The 22,362-nt window shown below is 42.0% G+C and overlaps 3 protein-coding genes across 3 annotated transcripts in view; 1 reads left to right on the forward strand and 2 right to left on the reverse strand.

The window, feature by feature from the left end:
• The first annotated feature begins 426 nt into the window (after positions 1-426).
• Positions 427-1,876, forward strand: ccdc167 (coiled-coil domain containing 167). The gene is made up of 4 exons (XM_052053230.1): positions 427-556; positions 702-796; positions 1,027-1,079; positions 1,388-1,876. Exons 1-4 carry the CDS (start codon positions 506-508, stop codon positions 1,507-1,509), a joined length of 321 nt encoding a protein of 106 aa, XP_051909190.1. The 5' UTR covers positions 427-505; the 3' UTR covers positions 1,510-1,876.
• Positions 1,877-7,844: 5,968 nt separating this feature from the next.
• On the reverse strand, positions 7,845-13,250 carry LOC127592458 (G-protein coupled receptor 6). The gene is made up of 2 exons (XM_052053222.1): positions 11,753-13,250; positions 7,845-9,867 (listed from the first exon to the last, which is right to left on the reverse strand). The coding sequence occupies exons 1-2, from the start codon at positions 11,896-11,898 to the stop codon at positions 8,865-8,867; spliced, it is 1,149 nt and encodes a 382-aa protein (XP_051909182.1). The 5' UTR covers positions 11,899-13,250; the 3' UTR covers positions 7,845-8,864.
• Positions 13,251-16,918: 3,668 nt separating this feature from the next.
• fig4a (FIG4 phosphoinositide 5-phosphatase a) overlaps positions 16,919-22,362 on the reverse strand; it is a 28,483-nt gene continuing 23,039 nt past the window's right edge. The window contains exons 22-24 of the mRNA XM_052053212.1: positions 21,332-21,417; positions 18,724-18,801; positions 16,919-17,285 (exon numbers count right to left, since the gene is read on the reverse strand). Of these exons, the coding sequence (XP_051909172.1) occupies positions 17,108-17,285; positions 18,724-18,801; positions 21,332-21,417 (342 nt within the window). The 3' untranslated portion in view covers positions 16,919-17,107. The remainder of the gene's footprint in view (positions 17,286-18,723; positions 18,802-21,331; positions 21,418-22,362) is intronic.

Here is a 22,362-nt window from a genome sequence, read left to right on the forward strand (position 1 = left end):
AACATCCAAATGCATAGAAATACATTACGAAAACAAATTACAAAGAGCACATAAATCTACAGTTTTGTGTGCTACACTTGAAAGTATTTGGTTTCTTGTTGATGTATGTACATTCATGAAAATTCCATGGAGCCAACAATATTATAAGATTAATAATATAAACTATTTTTTGTTCGCAGATGAATAGTCGTTGAAGTCAAACAATATATTTTCAAAACAACAGAAAATACGGTTCCGTAATCCATAAAGCAAATGGAACACATTTTCAGGGTATCCTACAAAAGAAGAGCAATCAATGACCATTAAAAAAAAACTTTGCATGGGCAACACCTATGAATTGAGTTGCACATTCAATATGGCGGACACAGCGACGTATCCCCGCAAATACAAGTAAGGCGGGGTATATTTGAGAGTGGAAGTAACGAAGAAGAAAATCACTTCCGCCTTCGTCATGCTCTCTGAAACACTTCTTGAATGTACACTACATACGACTTATTGTTAAAAAATGGCAAAAGCGAAGGACAAACGACGGGAGAACACCAGCGTGGCCAGTGAGGTAACATTACAGCCCTAGCTGAACTTTGCTGGCTTTGTTGAAAGCTTTTATTCGCTAAAATTTATGTTTAATGGCAAATTAAATAATAACAATAATATATATATATTTTTTTAATCTTCCACGTGACATGAACAAATGAATGCAGATTGACCGCTTGGAGGAGCGGCGGGCGCGTTGCCTTGACAACCTGGAAAAGTCCGATTTCAGGAGCAGAAAAGAGAAGCTGTCCGAGGAAGAGAGGTGACAATAATATCCATCTATAATATTATCCCTAATCATAATCATGACAAGAACATACCTACTCCTTCTACGCCTATAAGGTTCCAAAAATGTGTTCTTTTGAAAGGCAATGGGTCCGTTTGGAAAAATGTCTGCAATTCTTCTAATTTAAAACTGTATATTCATATTAATTTTGTTTACTTATTTATTGTCTTGTTGATTTTCGTCCTCTTTCCCTTCTCTTTTCGCAGGCAACAAGTGGAAAAACATATGGCAGTCATGACCGAAAGGATGCAAAATTTAGGTATGCTCAAAAAGTCGCCCGATTTGGCGCTGTACAACATGGTTGAATGTTATTTTGGTTGTATTTTTCATGATCTTATGCATTACAAATGAAGTACTATTATGTTAATTTTTTCCATTTTCCACAATTGTACTGATGTTTTATTGACACCAAATGTCAAGCCAATGAGATGATTTTTAAGTACAGAACAACAAAATATCTTGGCAACTTTAGAGTAACCCTTTCGAAACCGTTCTTGGGGGCACTTCGGGACACGCACTGTACCTGCATGCATATTAATAAGCACTTAAACTGCTTTCTTGCCCTAGACAAAGAGTTGCAGCATTTACGAGAGCAGAACCGGAGGAACACGTTGCTGTCGGTGGCTCTGCTGGCTATCTGCGCTCTCTTCTACTACATCTTCATCTACGACCACAACGAACACTCATGATGACATAATACTCACGGCTATCCAACTGTTTTGTTTTTTTTAATGTTTGCACGGAAATCCTGCTGCGAGGTTACTGACCAAACTGGGTGCTACTCATCATATATGTGCCCATTGCGTTATTCTTTTTCCATCTTAACATCCATGTACTAGTATCCTCTTTGTCATTGCTAGTAAGAAGACAATTCAGTGCACTTGAGATCAAGGATATGCACTAAATATTCAAATATATACAGTATATATGGGATATCTGACTTTAAGTTTCAGCCATTTATTACCCCGAGCTACATTCATGGCCTTTTTTTAAATATTTTGTATCACGTCAATGGGCTTTTCGCCAAAATAAAAGCATCTTTTCCAATTACACATACACACATAACATGCAATAATTGACTTCTATGCACGTCACGGTATGATGGACAATTAAGTGACTGCTATAACACACACGTTCCCTTCTGTGCCAATATATATTGATTTCTTATGAGAATTACGATTGCAACCACAGCTGCCATTTAAAAAGAAAGAGACAAAAAAAAAAGAATGGTGTATAAAGATTATGCCGGCTTGACTCATAAGTGGTCTGCTATTCTCGTCTGGCATTTATGATTTCCCCTCCTTAGAGTGTTTTAAGTTAGTGCATTATTTGGGGAAAAGAAAATGACAGTATTTTGTTTGCTATTAAAAGTATTTTTCTGTAAAGCAGGGTTCATTACATGACTCACTGCTTCCACAAAAAAAGGGCAGCATTTAGAAGATAAAGATTACAGAAAATCAGAACAAGATGAACAGGAGACTTTTTTTAATTCATTTTGGGACTTGTTTGAAAGACAGTCTCCTTTTCGTATTAAAAAAATGATTCTGGTATTCTCAAAAGGAATTTTATATATTGTAACCCAATAAAGTATTTCAGAAGGAAAGTCGACGATGTTTTTTTGGTCGTGTTTTTGTTAAAAGATTGTGTACTTAATGAAAAAAAAAGTTTTTAAAAAATGGTAATTTAGTAGGAAACTGTAGGAAGGAAGGTCTATGGTGATTTTGTATTCTAGTTTTGATGCAAATTGTACAAAAAAATGTGTTTAAATAGGATTTTTAATATATATAGAAATTGTACAAAAATATATACATTTAGTTAGTTGGGTGTGGTCTACAAATCACAAATGTAGTACAGTACTTTAGTTGGAAATTGTAAAAGAAAATTGTGAATCATCAACAAATGTAGTCATCAATGAACAAATAATGCAGTAACTTGATATGACATTGTAAAAAAAAAAAAAAAGCATTAGTAGGAAAGTGGACAAAAGATGCAGTGGTCGTGTTTGTTCATATTATTATTACGCCATTGCAGTGGTCGTGTATGTTGTCTGCAATGATTATTGGTACACTGTTCATTATTCTTGGTCTGCCGAGTGAATCACTGTTTGCCTGGCCCCGCTCACTCACTCACTCCATTTTCTCCTCCCCAACAACCACCCAATCACTTGTGGTCAAAGTAAACAGCAGCCCCTTGTTCACATTTGAAATGATGCGTTTCATAAATTAAAGCAAAATGAATTAAATGAGGACCTTTAGACAGCAGCCAATGTGAGGGACACACAAATGCGCATCTTACCCATTAAGATTTTACATGTTGTCTTTTCAAAGCCTACATTTGACATGCACAGTTGCTCCTCTCCAGTACAATAGATAGGACCAAGGTGGGGCGCAAAATGTCCAGCACCCCAGCAACTGTCCAGCTGGGCAACATCACATCATGGCTCAGCTCCCCTCCTGCAGAAAACATCTTCAGCTACCAATGTGGTTGACTGGGTAGCATTGCTGAAAAGTTAGCATTTCATATGCTAGCATCAAGCATGCTCATAACTCCAGAAAACGTTTTTGCAACAATATTATCTAGTTTTACCCTATTCATTTTTTACATATAAAGGTGGTATGCTAACATTTAACTTAAGTTTTTGTAGCTTATGAAAAAACACTAATATGCTAATATTTTGTATGCTAACATCCAGCAAGATAGCACTGAGCGCAAAAAGAGGTGTGCTGCAGAAATACACTTCCAATGCGCGACTGTCTCCTGTTTCAAAAGCAAGTGGGAGCAAAACGCTAATAACACTAACTATGGATATGGTAATATCAAAAAGTGGCAGCATTTAAAATCGAGCAGGTCAAAGTGACTTGTGCTAGCGTCAAGCATGCTAGCAACTTCAGAAAACACTGGCAGGCCCATCATAATGTAAGCTTTTGTTAAATTGTTAATTATTATCATTTTATGTTTGAACATTACAGTATTGTCTTTGATGTTAAAGTTACCTAAATTATATTCTCTGATAATTTCTTAAACATGTTTATGTTGACAGCGTCTGATTGGCTGAAGGAAACAGGAAGTGTTTTAGTAGCGGAAGGAGTTATGTTCTCGAACGTGCTGGGTGAAGCCTTCTTTTTTCTTCTCAATAAAACTGCATTCAAATGATTCCATCTCCCCTTTTGCCGTTCGTAAAGTAGAGTTATCCACTAAAAACAACGAAACCCTCACCTTACAATAGTTTATATTTTAAAAATAAATAAATAACACGAATATGGTGATATTGTAGATAAGTAGATACAATTATTACAGTTTGTATGCTAACATTCTTAGCTTAAGTTTTCATAAGTTATGAACAAATACAAATACAGTATGCTAATATTTTGTATGCTAACATCCAGCAACATAGTACTCATCGCAAAAAGAAGCGTACGGCAGAAATACACTTCCAAAACATGACTGTCTCCTGTTTCATAAGCAAGTAGGAGCAAAACGCTAATAGCGCTAACTGTGGATATGCTAATGCCGAAAAGTCATTTAAAATTGAGCAGGTCAAAGTGACTTGTGTGACTCACTCTGCCGTTAATGGCATTTAATCGTACCTTGGCTGCTCGACGAGTGATCAACTGAGGTGCAACCTCGCCATGCTCTCGCCGTTCTTTTGGGTCACGCTGACCTGGTAGTGGAGATATTGGTTCCTGGAAAGAAATGTGGTGAAAATATCTAGCGTTCTTGCTTGGACAAAAAAAATGTAACGCTCGCTTGAGCTGTGGGAACTGTTGTAAAGCTGGAAAATAAAACATTGCATTGAAACCTCCCCAAAAAAATATCAAAGTGTCTCGCCTGCAGCCCACACCCCACCTCGCAACCATGAACTCAAGACACGTGAGCCATCTTGTGTGCCAACATGCTTTTGGCTGTGCCGTGCATGTCCGTGCAACCACATTATCACAGTTGTTTACTTTTACTTCCCCTCTCAAAAAGATTTTAATAAAAAAATATTTCTGAGAAAAGTTCTTGGAATGTCTGGCGTATTTTTTCCATTTCACAAAAAGCTTGTTTTTGAACAAAGCTGTGGCGACTATTTCTCTCGAAATACAGTAGTTGTTGTGTCCGTCACTCACACTGCCCGACGATTCCTCAGAAGTGTCCCCGCCCGATCATCAAGCACCCACACACAATCTGCTCGAAAAACGCTTGACCACCAAGCCAAGCCAAGGCAGGCATGTCTCGCCTGCATCACATTGCGTTTCCGTGGTAACCAACCCAAATGTGACAACGACAAGTTATGAGCCACATCTCGAATTACGCAATTGCAAATCTCAAGGTCTGTTTTCAATCGAAGCGAAAGTCGTTTAATTACTTGTAAATCAGGATTGTATTTTCCGATTAAAAAGTGGAATGAATTTTGGTTATGATTGGGTGGTGTAATTGTCGTCTCCTTACATCATTTAAACTATTCAATGGTCTGCTATTGCGTCCAGTGGGTGACTATAACAAGACAAAAATGGACGTCAAAGGGTTTGTTTTCATTTTTTTCCCCTGGTTCTTTGTTTTGTGCGGAGAATTCCGGACATCTGACAAAACCGAAGGCTAAAAATATTTTTGGGAAAACAAGTCATGTCGTCTTTTATCATGAGCGTAAATTAGCATTTTGTCGGAATTCTGTCTATTCTTTTTGCTGTGAACAGACAAATATGCTCTCAATTATTATCTGTTTTACTTTGAAGGACCTGTTCCAAATTCCGGTTTGTCCGCTATATATGCTGTGTGTGATGATACTTAGATAATAAAAGAAAGAGAAGTGTCACGCATATTTTTCCTCCGTTAAATACATATAATTTATTCAGCCACCTTGAGGGGTGACACGCGGGTATACTGCATAAGTAAGCTGCTGACAACACTTTTTATGTTTATCAAGTCAAGTCAATAATTCAATATTAATCATCTTATCATTCGTTATTTTACTCCACTGAGGGCTACAAAATATTTCATTACAAATGATGTAAAATTGTCTTTTAGTACAGTGTATGGATGCAATATTTTATGTTTTATCTGTAATCTTGTTACATTCTGATTTTTTTTTCATAATACTAATAATAATAATAAGTCTTTATTCCCTTAACTATACAACCTCCTTCTCGTAACATGATGACTTTAACCCTTTCAGGGACAGCGGTCACTCCAGTGGACATCTTATCATGATATCATTATTGGTGCATTAAACGGTTAAACACCAAATATCGCGTACATCTCCTAATGCTCAGATTATAATCAGTATTAACGAGTTGATTTATTTTTGGGTTTTCCTCCCGAGTCCGTCGACGAGGAATATTTTCTGTCCAATCTCGCAGGCAACAGACGAGTTCACAAGAACACATTGACACGTGACCACCGCTCCCGGGTGGGGGTCTTCATCAACATGGAAATAATGCGTCACTTTCAACAAAACACGTTTGTTTCTTGTGAGTGCGACACGCTGAGCGAAGCGTCATATTAGCGCAAAAAAACAAAACAAAAAAAGTCAATAAATCTCATGGGGGGAGGAAGGTTTCATTGAGGAAGGTCGCCATCCTATCAGTGGATTCATTTACGTATTTATTTTTTTAATCATTTTACTGTCATGCAGTCACACTTTTGTGTTAATCAATATTTATTGAAGTTATTCTTATATTTCTAGACCTCGTGGTGCACCTCGAGTTGTTTATTGGAGCCACGTTTTATTTTGTCGATTCTTTGGGAAAGTGTCGAATTGCCCGTCATTGCAGTGTAATGTCACCTGTTAAATTATTTTATTGTAAAATATATGTTGTGTGTGTATTTCTTTGTATCGGGGTTGTGTTATTTCTGGTGTGGTGGTCATGTATGTTATTGATATATTTCTTTATTTCTTTATTTTTCCTGCCGTAGCCAATCCGGAAATGGCGTACATTTTAGATGTCTACACAGGTCACGTGCGCAAATACTGGGAGCATTTTTTTAAGTAACATTGCAACATTTTTCGATGAAGCATTTGACCTTTTTACATAACGACTTGAGTGTGGGAACATTTCAGCTTCTCGGATCAGGCCTCAATTAATCTTGTAATGTTCACATTTTAATCTTGTAATAATATTTCACGTTGTTTATTTTTCTGTCGAAACAGTACAATTTCCATCAAGTCTTGTTAAAATTGAATTTGTACTTTTTTTTTCTCTTGATACTTGCACAACCTTTTTCATTTTTAAAAATGTGAATTGAAGAGATTGATGTTTTCACGTAACATTACGTTAATGGAACATTCCACCTTTAGTCACTTTTCTCATAGAACGTTGCAATTTTAACCCTTTCATGTACAGCGGGGCGACCCGGTGATCCAGTGGTTAGCGTGTCGGACCTCACAGTGCCGAGGTACCGGGTTAGATTCCAGTTTCGGCCTCCCTATGTGGAGTTTGCATGTTCTCCCTGTGCCTGCGTGGGTTTTCTCCGGGTGCTCCGGTTTCCTCCCACATTCCAAAAACATGCATGGCAGGCTTATTGGACGCTCTAAAATTGTCCCTAGGTGTGTGTGTGTGGGCGTGGATGGTTGTTCGTCTCTGTGTGCCCTGCGATTGGCTGGCAACTGATTCAGGGTGTCCCCCGCCTATTGCCCGGAGACGGCTGGCATAGGCTCCAGCAAACCCCGTGACCCTTGTGAGGATAAGCGGAACGGAAAATGGATGGATGGATACATGAAAGGGGTCATGTCATAACAAACTCTGCAAACAATACGTTCATGTCACGACAGTCCAAATCAAGGGAAGAAACTGTAACTTTTGGATTTTGAACATGGTCACCCGGGTTCCCTCGGCACGTTATCAGACATAGACACGTGGGCACAAACACGCACAGTGAGAGAGCAAACACGCATGAAATGTGTCTGCATGGAAATTGAAGCTATTTTCGCAGACAAGCACTTTGCGCCGTCAATGTGCCATTAGCTTCGTCAAACACAGGCAGCCACTCAGGAAATCAAAGTGAGGTGGAAAGGAACACAAGAGAGAGTCGCTCCACATGCATACCTTTTTGCCTATTTAGCACTTTATTCTTTGTTGTTTTGTTTACCCCCGACCCCCAGTAGAAAACACAGTGAAAGACACAAAACATACAAAATAGAAAAATATCACACCACGTCACACAAGAAGGGTTGTTATGATACTGCTTTGGCATTTCAAAATGAAACAAAAACAAACAAGACGTTGAATAAAGTGCAAATGTTTTTTTTTCCATGAAAGTACATTCACAGGTGAAGTCTGAATTTTTTTTCTCACATTCTTTATTTTCTTGTTCAAAATGGTTTTCAACGCTCCCTACGGAACTTGTGTTGAGTTTAAAGTGCAGGTATCCAATGGCTGCCATTTTACACACAAGTTACCTTAAAAAAAATAAAAAAATAAAAATGTCAAATTAAATATGTTATGAACTCTGAAATACAATAAAATATATGAACTCTGAAATACGATAAAATGTGTGGGTAAAAAAAATAAAAAAATCAAAGCACCTTCTACGAAGACTGATTTGGGGTGTAAAATAAAAGGAGCGTTGCAACAAGCATATGTCGCGACGAATCTTTCACGTTACAAAGTTAATCCCAGAATGATTTGGGTTGACAGTTTACGTTTTTTTTTCCTTGGAGCGTTATATTGTTATATTTTTGATATCATACAACTGTTTTTTGTGTTTGTTTCCCTTGGACATTTTGATTTCTTAGTCATCCGTTTTGATTATTTATGTCTTTGTTAGTCACCGTATTTGAAATTTACAGACAGGCGGGGTGCCAGAAAAATAACATGACAGACTGACGATAAATTTGGTTCGACCTGAAAAAAATAAAATGGCGGACTGAGGATGACTGACAGGTACCCAGGCCACTGATGGATGACAAAAGACGGACTGGCAGAATTTTGTAAAATGTCCATCTCTGCTCGTAACGTTCCCGCTGAAATATCAAAATATCGTGATTTTGATGTAACATGACGACTTGTCTATAAGTCTATGACAGGCGGTCGTTTTTTTTGTTCTCCGCTCCGTCCTTGGGGGCTCACACTTCACTGGGCGACCTGGAGCGGTAGGCGGCGTTTGGACGAAAGCAGCCGCACAGTAGCAAGTAGATGGAGCGCTGGATCTCGGCGTTCCTGTAGGCGTAGATGATGGGGTTGATCATGGAATTGTAGGTGGCGGGCAGCAGGGTGGCGTACGTGTAAACCGACGGGTACTCTCGCTCGCCCACCAGGCAGTAGACAGCGAAGGGCAGCCAGCTGGCACCGAAAGTCCCTAGGATGATGGCCAGGGTGGACACGCCCTTCTTGGTGGCCACGTAGTGCGAGGCAGAGAAGAAATGCTGCTGCAAGGCGATCTGGTGGGCGTGTCGGCACACGATCTTACAGATCTTAAAGTAGAGTGTCAGCATGAGCGCGAAGATGACGAAAAAGGCGGTGGCCAGCAGCGTCACGTTGCCGCGCGTCAGCGGCCGCACGATGCTGCACGTCTCCGGCTCGTCCAGGCAGTTCCAACCCAGCACGGGCAGCAGGCCCAAGAGCAGCGACGCGCCCCAGGTGGCTAGCAGCATGGCGTGGGTCCAGCGCAGCGTCTTCTCCGAGAAGTAAGTGAGGGCGTTGTAGAGTGAAAAGTAGCGGTCCACCGTGATGGCAAGCAGGCTGATGATGGACGCCGCGAAGGACGCCACCAGGAAGCCCACCGTCACCAGACTGACCGTCTGCGAGGAGACCACGTACTGAAAGACGAAGTTGAGGATGAGCCCCACGCCGGCCAGCAGGTCGGCCGTGGCCAGGCTGCCGACAAGCATGAACATGGGAGTCCTGAGCGTGGGCGTGTAGACGATGATGGCCACCACGATGGCGTTCTCGCAGGCGATGGCCGTGCCCGACATGCATAGCATAATGTCCCACGGGTTGACGCCGAAGGCCAGCGGGACGCTTGATGACAGCGCCAGGGTGCCGTTGAGTTCCGACTCCGTCCACGGCTGCGAGTCGTTCGCCGGAGACGGCGCGGCCGAGTCGTTCATAAGCGGCGGGTGAGTTCTCCTGCGGGAGAAAATAAACAACGCAAGGGGGATCAATAAAAATCCTTGCGGAACTCCCTCTGTGGCTTTATCTGCTTTTTACTTTTCACAATCAAGCTACCTCAGACCCGCATAAGTTCTAACTGACCTTTGGACTTCCATCCTTCATTGTCTCAGACACTTGGGAAAATTTTGCATCCTTTCTCCCCTTTGCTTAAAAACTACTTGACTGCCTTCCTTACATTGTGGCCTTCACCTCAGAACTGCTTTCTTTGGCTTTCCTTGCTAACCTGCTTCGTCCCCTGCCTCAGACCCACATTTTGTTTTGTATCATTCCTTCCCTTCCTTAAAACCAATTCTCTGCCTTTCTTTTTTACGTCCTTCACTCCACCTCACACATTATTTTTTCTTTCCTTCCTGACTTTTTTACTTCCTTTCGATATGTTACCCTTTCTTTGCATAAAGTGTCTTTCCTTCCCTACATCCTTTCTTCCACCCGATCTTACTTACTGGCTTCCTTCCTCCTTCAATTCTTCCCTGGTTTTTTTTGCGTTCTTCCTTCACTTCAAGCTACTTTCCTGCTGTCCTGAATTCACTCCTTCCACTCCAGTCTTTTTTTTCTTTCAGACCTTCCTTCCCTATCACCTTTCATTGTTCCTTTTCTGAGATCCGCTTTTATTCAGCTCTCTGTCTCTTCAGTCTCTTCGCATTATCCATCATATTTTGAATGTACAATGGCATTAGTTAGAATGGTGCAAAAACATTGTCATACGAAATTAATATGCACCCGTTACACAAAAATCAGATGCATATTTTTAACACGTCAGGAATATTGATGGTTGTCTCCCAGTATTTACTCAACATATTCTGACACTTAATATCACAGATCTGGATTCTTGTCTCTGAGCTTTGACACAATTTAGATTTGTTTTTTTTTTTGCAACCAATCACATCCAATTTCTTTGATTCAATATTGATACTTTGACTGTTTGTCTCAGCATTCACTCAGCATATTTTTGACGGTCATTATTTGAAAACTTGACTCCCGGCGTGCAGACAATTTTACTGTATTTGTCTCTTGGTCTTTTGGTGACATGCATCATCGACATGGATGCTCGTTTCCCAGCATTCAAATGTCAAATATTTGAATGCAATATCCCGACTTTGACTTTTAGGCTCAAAAATTGCATTTCACTTGTTTTTCAGCATTCACACAATGCATATTTTTAGCACCGGATGCTTGTCTCTCTGCATGCACATAAGTCTACTAACGCACTTCTTTTGGCAGCACAATCAAAACAAATAAGAGCAGTGGTTCTGAACCTTGTTTGAGGTACCGAACGCAACCAATTCATATGCACGTTCACCGAACCCTCCATTAGTGAAAAATAAAAAGGAGATTTTTACGAATTCAAGACATTAAAAAAATATTTATTAAAAACAGAAAAACATGAATAAAATTACGTGACCCAAGAACGAACTACATTTCCCGCAGTACTGATTGGACAAGCAATATCACGTGATCATCCGCAGCCAATGATGGCCAAGCGAGCGTGTCATATCTGAAATAAAGTGTTACAGTCATTTGCTATCTCATGCACACAGACACACACACACACACAAATCAATTCTGAAACATGAACGCATTTTGAAAAGTTGGAAGTCTCCAGTTGAAGTTGCTGCCTGCGTGCCGGTTAAGGAGCTCTCCGCGGTCCTGAATCGGCATCACACTCGAACTTTCCGAGTGGACACACGTTCACACGATGTGATTATTCCTCTCGTTTTCGAGCTCATTTCAACAATCGATTTGAGCATTGTCAATAGTTATGAACTCTTGGGGGGAAAAGAAGAAAAACAACCCCCCCAAAAAAAATAAAAATAAAGAAATAAAGTGGAGTATACCTTACCTTCCTCGACGAGCAGAGGTTGGCGGGGGAAGCGGCGATCCCCACTTCCACGCAGGCACCGGCGGACGTTGGCGGTGGCCGAAGCGGCGGCCGTGCTCCCCACGCGTGGGACGCACACCCGAGGCAGAAGCGGTGTGAAGAACCATTGGCGGAGGACGGCAGAGGAGCGACGAGCGGCCGGGGGACGCCCTCAAGGGACAACTTTAAGATGCAGTGACGTCACGAAGGAGGAGTCTGAATGTGCAGGGCGGGGCTTTGTTCCCACGCTCCGAAGGCATTTGATGGTTTGTCACCCAGGGAGATACACAGCGGACACTTTCGTACACTGGTGTCAAACTCAAGGTCCGGGGGCCCCATCTGGCCTGCCATATCATTTTAGGTGGTCTGCAAAAGCAAATCATGTCGATCAACTTCCATGATCCAATAATTTTGTCACCCTGCTTACACTCATTTGAACAATAATCGAGCAACCAACAAACAAATAGTTGACTGGAGTGATTTCAAAAGTAGTAATCAAAGTAACAACGCAATGAGATTGTTAAACATTCGTTAACGGCCCTCGGATTGACTTAACTCCAAAGTGGCCCGCGACAAAAATGAGTATGACACTTCTGCTTTCTGGGGTGCACCTGATGACATTCAATACGAGAGCTGAAGTAAAAGTTCTTCCATTTCCACATTTGTAGCTCACAACACTTGTATGCCAAGGATTCTTACTCCACTGAAATAAATGGAGATGCCATTAATTCGTTCCAGCCACCCTACAAAACCCATGTGCAGGATTTTTTTTTAGGCAAAGAAAATGATACTCTATAAAACTAACATCATAAAACAGAGTACTAACACAATTACATAGAATGCAAAGAATCAGACACGTTTGTACATCAGATTGAAATCATTGCGACACCTGGGTTTGTGCAACTTGGCCAGTACCCATATAATACAGTCATCAAAATACAAAGAAGAATTACTGTTAAGTGATTCAGTAAACTGCTGTCATATTCTTACTTTTTGTAGACATACAGTGCATCTCTTGCTCTCTATCTCGATAGATAGCTAGATATTCACACAGAATGAAGGAACGGCTAAAGAGGCAGCTTGAACAAAACATATAAAAACTACGGGTAACCACTTTTTGGTTTCTTAGCAACAGCTGTTTGGCCACCTGTTCCAGCCTGGCTCTGAGTAAGGGGGGAGGGGGAAGATGAAGAAGATGAGGAGGGATGGCGTGGTGCGGGATTTGACAGGAGTAGGGAGGGGGGGAGCCATGTGTGGGTTTCATCCTCACAACCAAGTGAGCGACTCACATGAAGTGCCGAGTGACTCACTAAAGAGGAGCCACAATGAAGGAAGCCAAATAGATGATTAAATCTCAAGGCTCCTGAAACTATACAAAGACTAGCATTTGAGGCACGTGCGGTGAGAAACCTGCTGTGAGGAGTGCAAATGCAACGAGAGGATTCATTGACACACGCACACACACAAAACACAGACTAAAGATAAGCATTTGCTTGGTTCAGCGCATGAGAAGCAGTGACAAGACAAGTCACGTCTGCTCAGTGCCCTGAGCATCTGACAGCTCCTGCCTGAGAAAACATACAGCGTAGTGTAGATTATTTTGAAAGAGTTTTTTTGTGTGTTTGTTTTCAGTCTTACGAATGGTTCTCATATGTATGGTATGTGCAACTAATTTTGTTTTTGTTCTTGTTGTAATGTTAAATACAGTGGTGCCTTGAGATGCAAGTTTAATTTGTTCCAGAACTATGTTTGTTATTCAAAAAACTTCAAGATCAAAACATCTTTCCTCACTGACATGAATGGAGAGGCCATTAATCTGTTCTAGCTTTCACCCGCCCCACCTGTCCCCCCCAACCCTTACTTGAGAATATCGTACTTTATAAAACCCTACATTAAAGAATTCATTTCACTTTAAGGTAGCAGACATGCGGTTCCTTCCACACATATAATCCTCTTTATTTGATGTTTAGTTTGACAGAAAACGTCAACTGGGAATGGCGATACACAGACTTGAAGTCCCGATGACCTCAATTTGCTCAGAAAGGCACGTTAAGAAGACTGATGCCTGGCCCGGCGAAGCGCATCCTCACCGTAGACGAAACAAGGGTCAAGTCATGTAATCTCATTTCGTCAGCATCTTATAACACAAGACAAGTGGCAGCAAACACGTGTGGCATGAAATGGGTCACGGTGGAGCGCGTTCAGAGCAAAAGTGACTCTGATTGAGGGAGGTTAAAAAGCGGATGATTGCTTCACGTCACGTGTGCGCCGATGAGCAGATGTAACAACAACAACAACAAAAGTGGCACAATTTGACAAACGCATCCCCCCATGACCTTTTGCTGCTCCTTATGCATTTGCTTGTTTGCAGTGTATGCTTTCATACAGAGAGCTCTTATGAAACGAAACAAGCAGTATCTCCCCCATGGCTCATATGACCTCCCAAAAATAAAACCCAATTATTTCTAAAGGGAAGAAATAAGAATATGTTCAAACACGGGCGGCGCGGTGGTCAACTGGTTAGCACTTCACCCTGTTTGGGTTTCCTCCCACATTCCAAAAAGATGCATGGCAGGTTGATTGGGCACTCCAAATTGTCCCTCTGAGTGATTGTGAGCGCGAATGGTTGTTGGTCTCCGTGTGCCCTAAACAAAACATGTTGAAACCAAACTCAAGTTGCCCTGGGCAAGGTGTCGCAAAGTTCAGGAAAGACCTGCGTCAGCGCCCCTCCTTTCCCTCCCACCGAACAGCTGGTAGATTATCTCTCACTCCAAATACGTGACGCACGCGTCCGACTCCCAGGTCACCAGAGCTTTTAGATGAAGGGCCGCATCCGACCCTCGTTTCCTTCCGCAGGTGTGCTGGCCGACGCCCGAGCGGGGAGGGCAGCCGAGCTCGAGTAGAGTTACAACTCTTCAACTGCAATGAAAGTTATTATTAGCTCCAGCTAAATGGCGTCCTTTACAAACAAGCTGCAGTCCAAACAGACCATAGTGCTCTTCAAGAGTCGAATTTACTCAACGCTGTGCTCGCTGAGCTTGAGCCGCCTAATCGCGACAGCTGTTCCGAATATTATGCTCGCTTAGCCAGAGTCAGAATATTAGAAACACCCTCTCCATGTTGTGGTGTTTATGACGCTACAAACAATCCTACGCAGGCAAGTGGGTGTACCTAATATTATGGCCTGGCATAAGGTATGAAAGCTGGCCTGGCAAGCTGTGTATGAAAGACAAAAGTAAAGTAGCACACACCCAAAGACATATACAAAAGTACACATCGAAAGACAAACCAACACACGGCTGCTAACAAAAACAGACACACAAGAACAGAACCCCAAAACAAATATGCATATTCACCCAAAATAAAATAAATTAAATGCTGATGAGGATTTCACAGTAAGTTGCATTAATAGTCAGTGCAGAGGATAAAGAATATATGCCTGTGATTATTGTGATATTGTCTGGCGACACGCGTGTACAAATATCCCTTCCTGAAAGGATTTGAACAATGCAACACAGATGCTATTCGCTAGCATGTCCTGCATCATGTGGTTGCATTATGATAGCAGAGGGTAAATTTGTTTGGTGGTTTTAATAAATGGGTCTTAGGAGTTGTCTTAGTCAGATCACTGCTATCTGAAGGCACGGCTGTATTGTAGTGTCATTCCAACTCGTGTTTTTCCTCACTTGTCCTTCGTTTAGGAATGAGGAAAAGTAGCCCATCCTCTGCGGTCACATGCCGCCGCCGGCCCCTCCGCCTCCGCCGCCCAGGCTCACGAGGCTCAGAGGCAGTGAGAGCCACTCGGCCAGGATGTGCCTTTCTTTCGGCCATTCTCTTGACATCTGAAAGGAACAATTGCAAGCGTATCAGTTCAGACAAGAGGGGAAAAGGGAGAAGAGTTTTGAAGTTTTGAAATTTTTAAATGATAGAGAGAGAGATAGAGATAGAGAGATATAGAGAGATAGAGATAGATATAGACAGATAGATAAAGAATCTGCATCTGGCTAAAAAAACCCCAAAAAGATCCATTTATGTTCATGACCACGGATTGCTGTCACATGTCAAAGCAAGAATACGGTGCGGCTTTGAGATTTGAACGACCCGACATGAGTTTTTCTAGGTACCTGTCATTGGGCATTTTTTTTTTTGGCTTTAATTTGTGAGCAAAATTTCCCATCAATTCATCTTAACTGAGAAAATTACACATTATATATTTAAAACAACCACTTAACTTTGCTTTGGGTTAGCTAGCTTTATGCTAAGATGTAATAGGAAACGCCATTGATGGGCTAACAAAAGGTATCGGTGTGGTGGTGTTATAACACTTACGCAATGAACTTTTCAACACAAATGAGACAAGAAAATATGTTGACACGCAATCGAACAATACTCACAGGCATAGATGCTTTATCCTCTGCTAGGAACGAGGAACATTCCTGCAGATTACTGAGGAGTCGCCATGGAAATTTGTACGTCTGTATCATACTGGGCAGCCCAGTGGACAATTGGTTAGTGTGTCCGCCTCAGTTCAGATGTACAGGGTTCGATCCCAACTCCGGCCTTCCTGTGTGCAGTTTGCATGTTGTCCCTGTGGCCGCGTGGGTTTTCTATGGGTACTCTGGTTTCCTCCCACATTCCAAAAACATGCATGACAGGCTGATTAAACACTCTAAATTGTCCAATGGTGTGAGTGTGAGCACCAATGATTGCTCATCTTTGTGTGCCCTGCGATTGGCTGGTCACCAGTTCAGGGTGTACCCCGCCTACTGCCCGAAGACAGCTGGGATAGGCTTTTTTTCCCTTCTTTCTTCGTTCTACCCACAATCTTGCTGCTAGAGACTGTAAATTTCCCCAGTGTGGGACAAATAAAGGATATCTTAATGTATTATACTGCCCCCCGGTGGCCAAGCCGCACACACCCAAAGGAGCAGCACAATATCAATTGAACAGAAGCAACAAAAAAAAAGTTTACATTGATTAAATTGTTCTTACGTGTTTTTGTACAGCATTGTAGAGTACTAATTGTATTGTCAATTTTTTTTGCAGTGTAATGGCATTCCCATTCATTAGAATGGGGAAAAATCCAATTGCAAATTTTACGGCTTCAGAGCTGGGACAGGAGCGTTCATCCAGAGAGCTATCATTTGTATATTTTTTATTACATTTATTTAAAATGCAAGCACCTTAAAAGACAGCTCTGTCTTAAAAAATATGACATTGAGTTAAAAAAAAACTATAAAAAAAAAAAACAACAACATCAACAGCGGAAACATCATCCATAAGAAGAATTGGATGAAAAAAAATAATAAATAAATATCTTGCTGCCCTGAGCGTGCGTCACATGTATCTGTTCCTGACGTACTCCCTATACATCAAAATGTCCTCACGGCACAGGGGCCTCACTTGACCCCGGGCCGCCATCACGTGGCTCTCGAAGACGTCTTGGCTGCCACCGTCCACTTGCGGCGGCGACACCGCGTATGCGCTGTCCTTGGGGAAGCGGGACACTGGCTCTCTTCATGGGAGACACACACGGCAGAGAAGGCATCACAAAATGGGAGCAGAAATAACACTGGCAAAAAATTAAGGGCTCGAATTGCAGTCAGGTTCATATATATTCATCAATTAAAAATGAAGATATGTATGAAGCTTTCATTTCCTTAAAATAGTTGAGGCTTGACTTTGTTTTAATTTTTGTGGTTATTGTTATCGATTGTAATTTTCCGAGTAAACAAACAAATAAAAAAGAGCAACGGTATTTTTCATTCATTTTGCTGCATTAAAATGAAATCTGGTTGGATTGTTGTTGTTGTTTTCTTTTAAAGCAACATTTTAAATTCAACTTGAGTCTATTTTGAACCATTGGAGAAACAAAAATACCCGGAACGCCATCAGAGACAACGCTTTTGTGAGCTCAACTGTGTGAGCTCACAAAAGCGTCGTTTGTCTCTGATGGCGTTCACAACGCTTTTGTGAGCTTTTTGTGAGCTCAACTGTGTGAGCTCACAAAAGCGTTGTGAGTTGCAATCTATCCCCCGCCCTCAGACGCTTCTTTCTCCTCTATGGACGGATGGGAGCTCCACGAGTGACAACACGTTTTGGGTGCTATAAGAGAGTCTGTTGCATAACACACACACCCCTGAGAGGCGGCGACCCCCCCCCCCCCCCCCACACACATACAAACAAACACAGACACAGGAGAGAGACAGATTGATTGCGAGAGAGACGGAAACACATCTTAACTAAAAAAAAAGAAAGATGGGTGGTTAATTTGTAGGTGAGGTGTAAAAAAGAAAAATGTGAAATGTGTGTGTGGAAGATTCTCATTTCAATCATATTCATTTCGCCATACTGAATCGCCCTGCAAATGAAATAAAATCAAAAAGGCATTTCATGAAATGTATAAAACGGATTGCAAATATGTAATTTGTGATTCATTTCCAATAAATCCATGTACTTACAACGTGTTGACATTTCTCCTCTCACATCATCAACGTAACCAGCCTCTTTGAGTCCATAGCTGTGGCCTTTGCGGCATTACCAAAGCGAACACGTAAACGTGTCCCATCTGATGTGATGTAAAATGGTCATTTTGTCACTGTGACAAAATCACAAAGGCTGCAGAGTGCTCGCACTTTACAGGCCACGTGTTTTTTTTGAGGGGGCGGGGGGGGGGGGGGGGGGCGAGCAGCTTTGCGCCACTGGGTGAATCGCGAAGCCAAACAGCAGGGACAACAAAAGTGGTTGACTGAAGACTTGCAGATAAAATGTCTCGCAGATGTCCCTTGGACAGCACTTAGCGATGAGCGACCTTGCTCGGCTTGAATTGTGTTTTCTTTCTTTTTTTAAATAATAGCTCAGTACCATAGGGAGATGGACCAGACACGGCGCACGTGAGGCAGGATTAATACCCGTCCGTTTTTGTGTTTTCCCACCGCTCACGTTTTACTCACAAGCAGATGATGTTTGCCAGGTGGAGGTGCTCACCCTTCGCCACTCGCCGCTGATGACTCTCGCCTAGCTGCGCAAACCTGTAAAAACAGTCACGAATCGATTAAAAAGAAAAAAAAAAATCTAACAAACGAAAATTTCTTATGTCCAAACGTGTCATGCCATATCTTCCAGAAGACTTCCTAACGCATGCACACAAAAATTGCGAGATCGCCTCTGGCTCCTGCTCGGGATTTTTAATATTAATGTATTGATTAGCCGAGCTAACGTGCTTGGAAGCCGTCCAAATGCGACACTTCATAATGAATGCGCTTTAATTCTCATTACTCGCCAGTGCAGTGCGGGATAGGTGCCACATTTGTCACGAGAAAAACTTGGGGGAAATACAAGTCTTATAGACCGCAGGAGATGCTGTCCAGACGCATCATCAATTGGATAGAGCCTATATAATATAATATAATATAATATAATATAATATAATATAATATAATATAATATAATATAATATAATATAATATAATAGATATCTTTTTTTTCTTCCTAAAAATAGTTTTAACTTTGCCATATGCTTATTAAAACATGAAAAAAAATCATTGGAGGCGGAAAATTTATATGAAAATGCAGTGTGGATAAGATGTTCCTTAAAGAGGCGGGGCCTGTTGAAGGTGGTGCTCCTTTCCCACATGCAAAGGCATTACAAGACACAAACATATGGTAGAATGATCATTTCTCGGCTAGATGACCGGAATGCAATTTATTTTGGGGGGTCAACCAGCCCTCAATTAAACCAAAATGCTCCTGCTCACTTTTTAAGTGGAACGCTCAAGAGGGAGCATATAACTATTCGGCCTCAAGATTCTGCTGCTTGTCTAATTCGCTTGAGAAACAAAACCGAGTTGAGTTGAAAAGCTCAAATGAAGTTGGCCAGAATGTCAATAAATGCAATAAAACAATAACAATATTTTCACTCAGGGAGACAGCACTTTATCCATTAAAAAAAAAAAACTGCTCATGTGGCGGATGGACACATCACCAAACACTTTAACTTTTCTCTCCTCTTTTTGCAAACTAAATTCCCAAATATCAGCGAGATCATGTCCACGGAACACACAGTGTCATTCGTGAAGCAAACACACACACACACACACGCACACACGCACACCGCAAGTGGACAAAAGCAAAGTGTAGAGATGAGGCAGGTTAGAGATAATGTTCCGGGAGCTGCTTGTTATTAACACCGCTGTCAGCAACCCCCAGGCATGTTTGTCAATGACAATGACAATGACAATAATCATTACACACACAAAAAAAAAAAATAATTAAAGGAAATATTTTTCGGAAACGGGGCAGAACAAAATATCCTGGGTTTCAACACATAAAAAGCATGCCAGGCAGATACAGTCAAAGAAACACAAGTGAGCCGAGGGCCAAAACATGCGTGTTCTTTTCTCACGTACAACCGCTGGCGAAAATAATTGTTAGTTTTCACTATGAAGTGGCTCAGATGGCGCACCTGGCAATGGAGCCTGTGGCGTCTTTTTCCTATTACCGAGAACTCACAGTACCTTATGTTCTTGCTAACTAACAGCAGAAACTCTCAAGTCAAACACAATTTATTTTGTTCATGACAAATAATAGAAAGGGGAGGGGCCATTCCAAAGGAAAAAATGTAGCCAAGATGAAACCTTGTATTTGAGGAAATATATCCATCCATCCATTTTCCAATTCGTTTTATCCTCACAAGGGTAGTGGGGGGTGCTGGAGCCTATCCCAGCTGTCTTAAGGCAGTAGGCGGGGGCCACCCTGAACCGGTTGCCAGCCAATCACAGGGCACACAAAGACGAACAACCATCCACGCTCACACTCACACTCACACTCAGGGACAATTTTGAGTGTTCAATCGGCCTGCCATTCATGTTTTGGCAACGTGGGAGGAAACTGGCGTACCAGGAGAAAACCCACGGAGGCCCAGGGAGAACATGCAAACTCCCCACAAGGAGGTTGGAGCCGGATCGAACCCACGACCTCGGCACTGTGAGGTCGACGCACTAACCACTGTCCCACCTGGCCGCCTGATACGGAAAATGTACTTTGCAATTGGTTGTAAATGTCAGCCTACTCATCAGGAGTGACATCAAACAACCAATTACATTTTCACTTAGTTGGCTCATTTTGTGAGCAAGCCTTTGCACATTGTCTCACAGTTGTCACTGGGTGGTACCACCGCACTACGGTTCACTTACATTACAAAATGTCCTTGCATACATATTTGTCATATCCTTGTTCACGATGATACTAATACAGCGTGTTATACCGGAGACAAATTCTTTGTGTGTTCTACATACTTGGCCAATAAAGATGATTCTGATTCTGAGCCATTCTATACTTGGCCAGCCACTTTGGCATCAGTTCTTGCCTTGGCTGCTGCATTCTCTAAGGGGCAATTTGGTCTACTTCACCCTTTGAGGGACGGTGGTCACTACAGTGGACGGCTTATCATGTTATCGGATTACAGGGGTGCATGAAAGGGTAAATAATAGGCTATACGAGGTGATACTTTTTTTTTGATTGTAAGATGTTGACGGAAATGAGGGACCGCGTCCAACCTACCGGTTATAGATGAGCAGGTCGTGCGCCGCAGGGAACTCGGCCAGATCGAGTCCGTAGGGCTCCTTGAAGGCCTGCTGCTGGCTCTCCTGAAAAAGGGGGGACAGACTTGACAAAGGGAATGTGCTGGATGGACTTGCAGACGTCATACTGGACGGGTTCTCCCACAATCCTATCATGCATCTGGCAACACTGCTTTCAAAACAACAGGGCGGGAGATGGGAGGGTCGCAGTTTCGCGGGTTGCAGTCGATTAATCGGTATAACTGATTAATCGGTAAAACCGATTAATCAACTGCCTTAAAAAAAATTTTTTTTTACTATTAAAAAAAAAAACTTTTTTTTTTTTTTACAAATTCACACACTGACCTTGTTTACTCAGAGCAGTCATCTTATTTCAAACTTGTATGACAGTTCCGAATGTAAAAATGCAACTCCGAATGTTTTATGATGGCAGCAGCATTAGCTTTCTTTTTTTTTTTTCTTCCAAAAATCCGCACAAATGGTCAACGTGTGTTCCGTCTGAAAACTCTGCAGCCTTTTGACTCCCTGATTATGAACAACGCCTCCATAAATGTCTCAGGACCAAGAAGTCTGGTTATGTAATAGCACCAAGGCGAGAGCACTGCTAAAGCCGTCACCCCGCGCTATTATTCTTCCAGACTGTTTTCCTGCCACGGCAGCGAAAAATGCTTAATGTAATTCCTTCAATTTTTACTATATTTGTATTGATCGACGCTGCGAGCGGAGGAGAGTGTTCTCCGAAGGAGTCCAGCGAACTACAGCTGTGAACACATGCGCGCACGCACACACAATCCTCAAAACACACGACAGCGGGCATACGAGTTCATGCATGGCTGGTGCCGAAGTGGAATATGAAATGTGTAATTACAAGGCAAACACAGTAATGATCTGATGGTTAAATATTTCAACAGCATTAGGTACTTCACACCATTGGGGCTGGGGGGGGGGGGGGGGGGGCAGAGGAGAGTGACATGAGAGCCACGTGTGCGCCGGTGTGGGAAGGGACAGCGG

Source organism: Hippocampus zosterae, chromosome 19, assembly GCF_025434085.1.
Source record: "Hippocampus zosterae strain Florida chromosome 19, ASM2543408v3, whole genome shotgun sequence".
Lineage (NCBI taxonomy): Eukaryota > Metazoa > Chordata > Actinopteri > Syngnathiformes > Syngnathidae > Hippocampus > Hippocampus zosterae.

Excerpts from the sequence above, each read along its gene's own strand:
- LOC127592458 (XM_052053222.1), bottom strand. The coding sequence starts at position 11,898 with ATGGTTCTTCACACCGCTTCTGCCTCGGGTGTGCGTCCCACGCGTGGG. Across the intron at positions 9,868-11,752 it reads ACCTCTGCTCGTCGAGGAAG|GAGAACTCACCCGCCGCTTA; the intron begins GTAAGGTATACT and ends TTTCTCCCGCAG.
- ccdc167 (XM_052053230.1), top strand. The coding sequence starts at position 506 with ATGGCAAAAGCGAAGGACAAACGACGGGAGAACACCAGCGTGGCCAGT. Across the intron at positions 797-1,026 it reads AAGCTGTCCGAGGAAGAGAG|GCAACAAGTGGAAAAACATA; the intron begins GTGACAATAATA and ends CTCTTTTCGCAG. Across the intron at positions 1,080-1,387 it reads CGAAAGGATGCAAAATTTAG|ACAAAGAGTTGCAGCATTTA; the intron begins GTATGCTCAAAA and ends TTCTTGCCCTAG.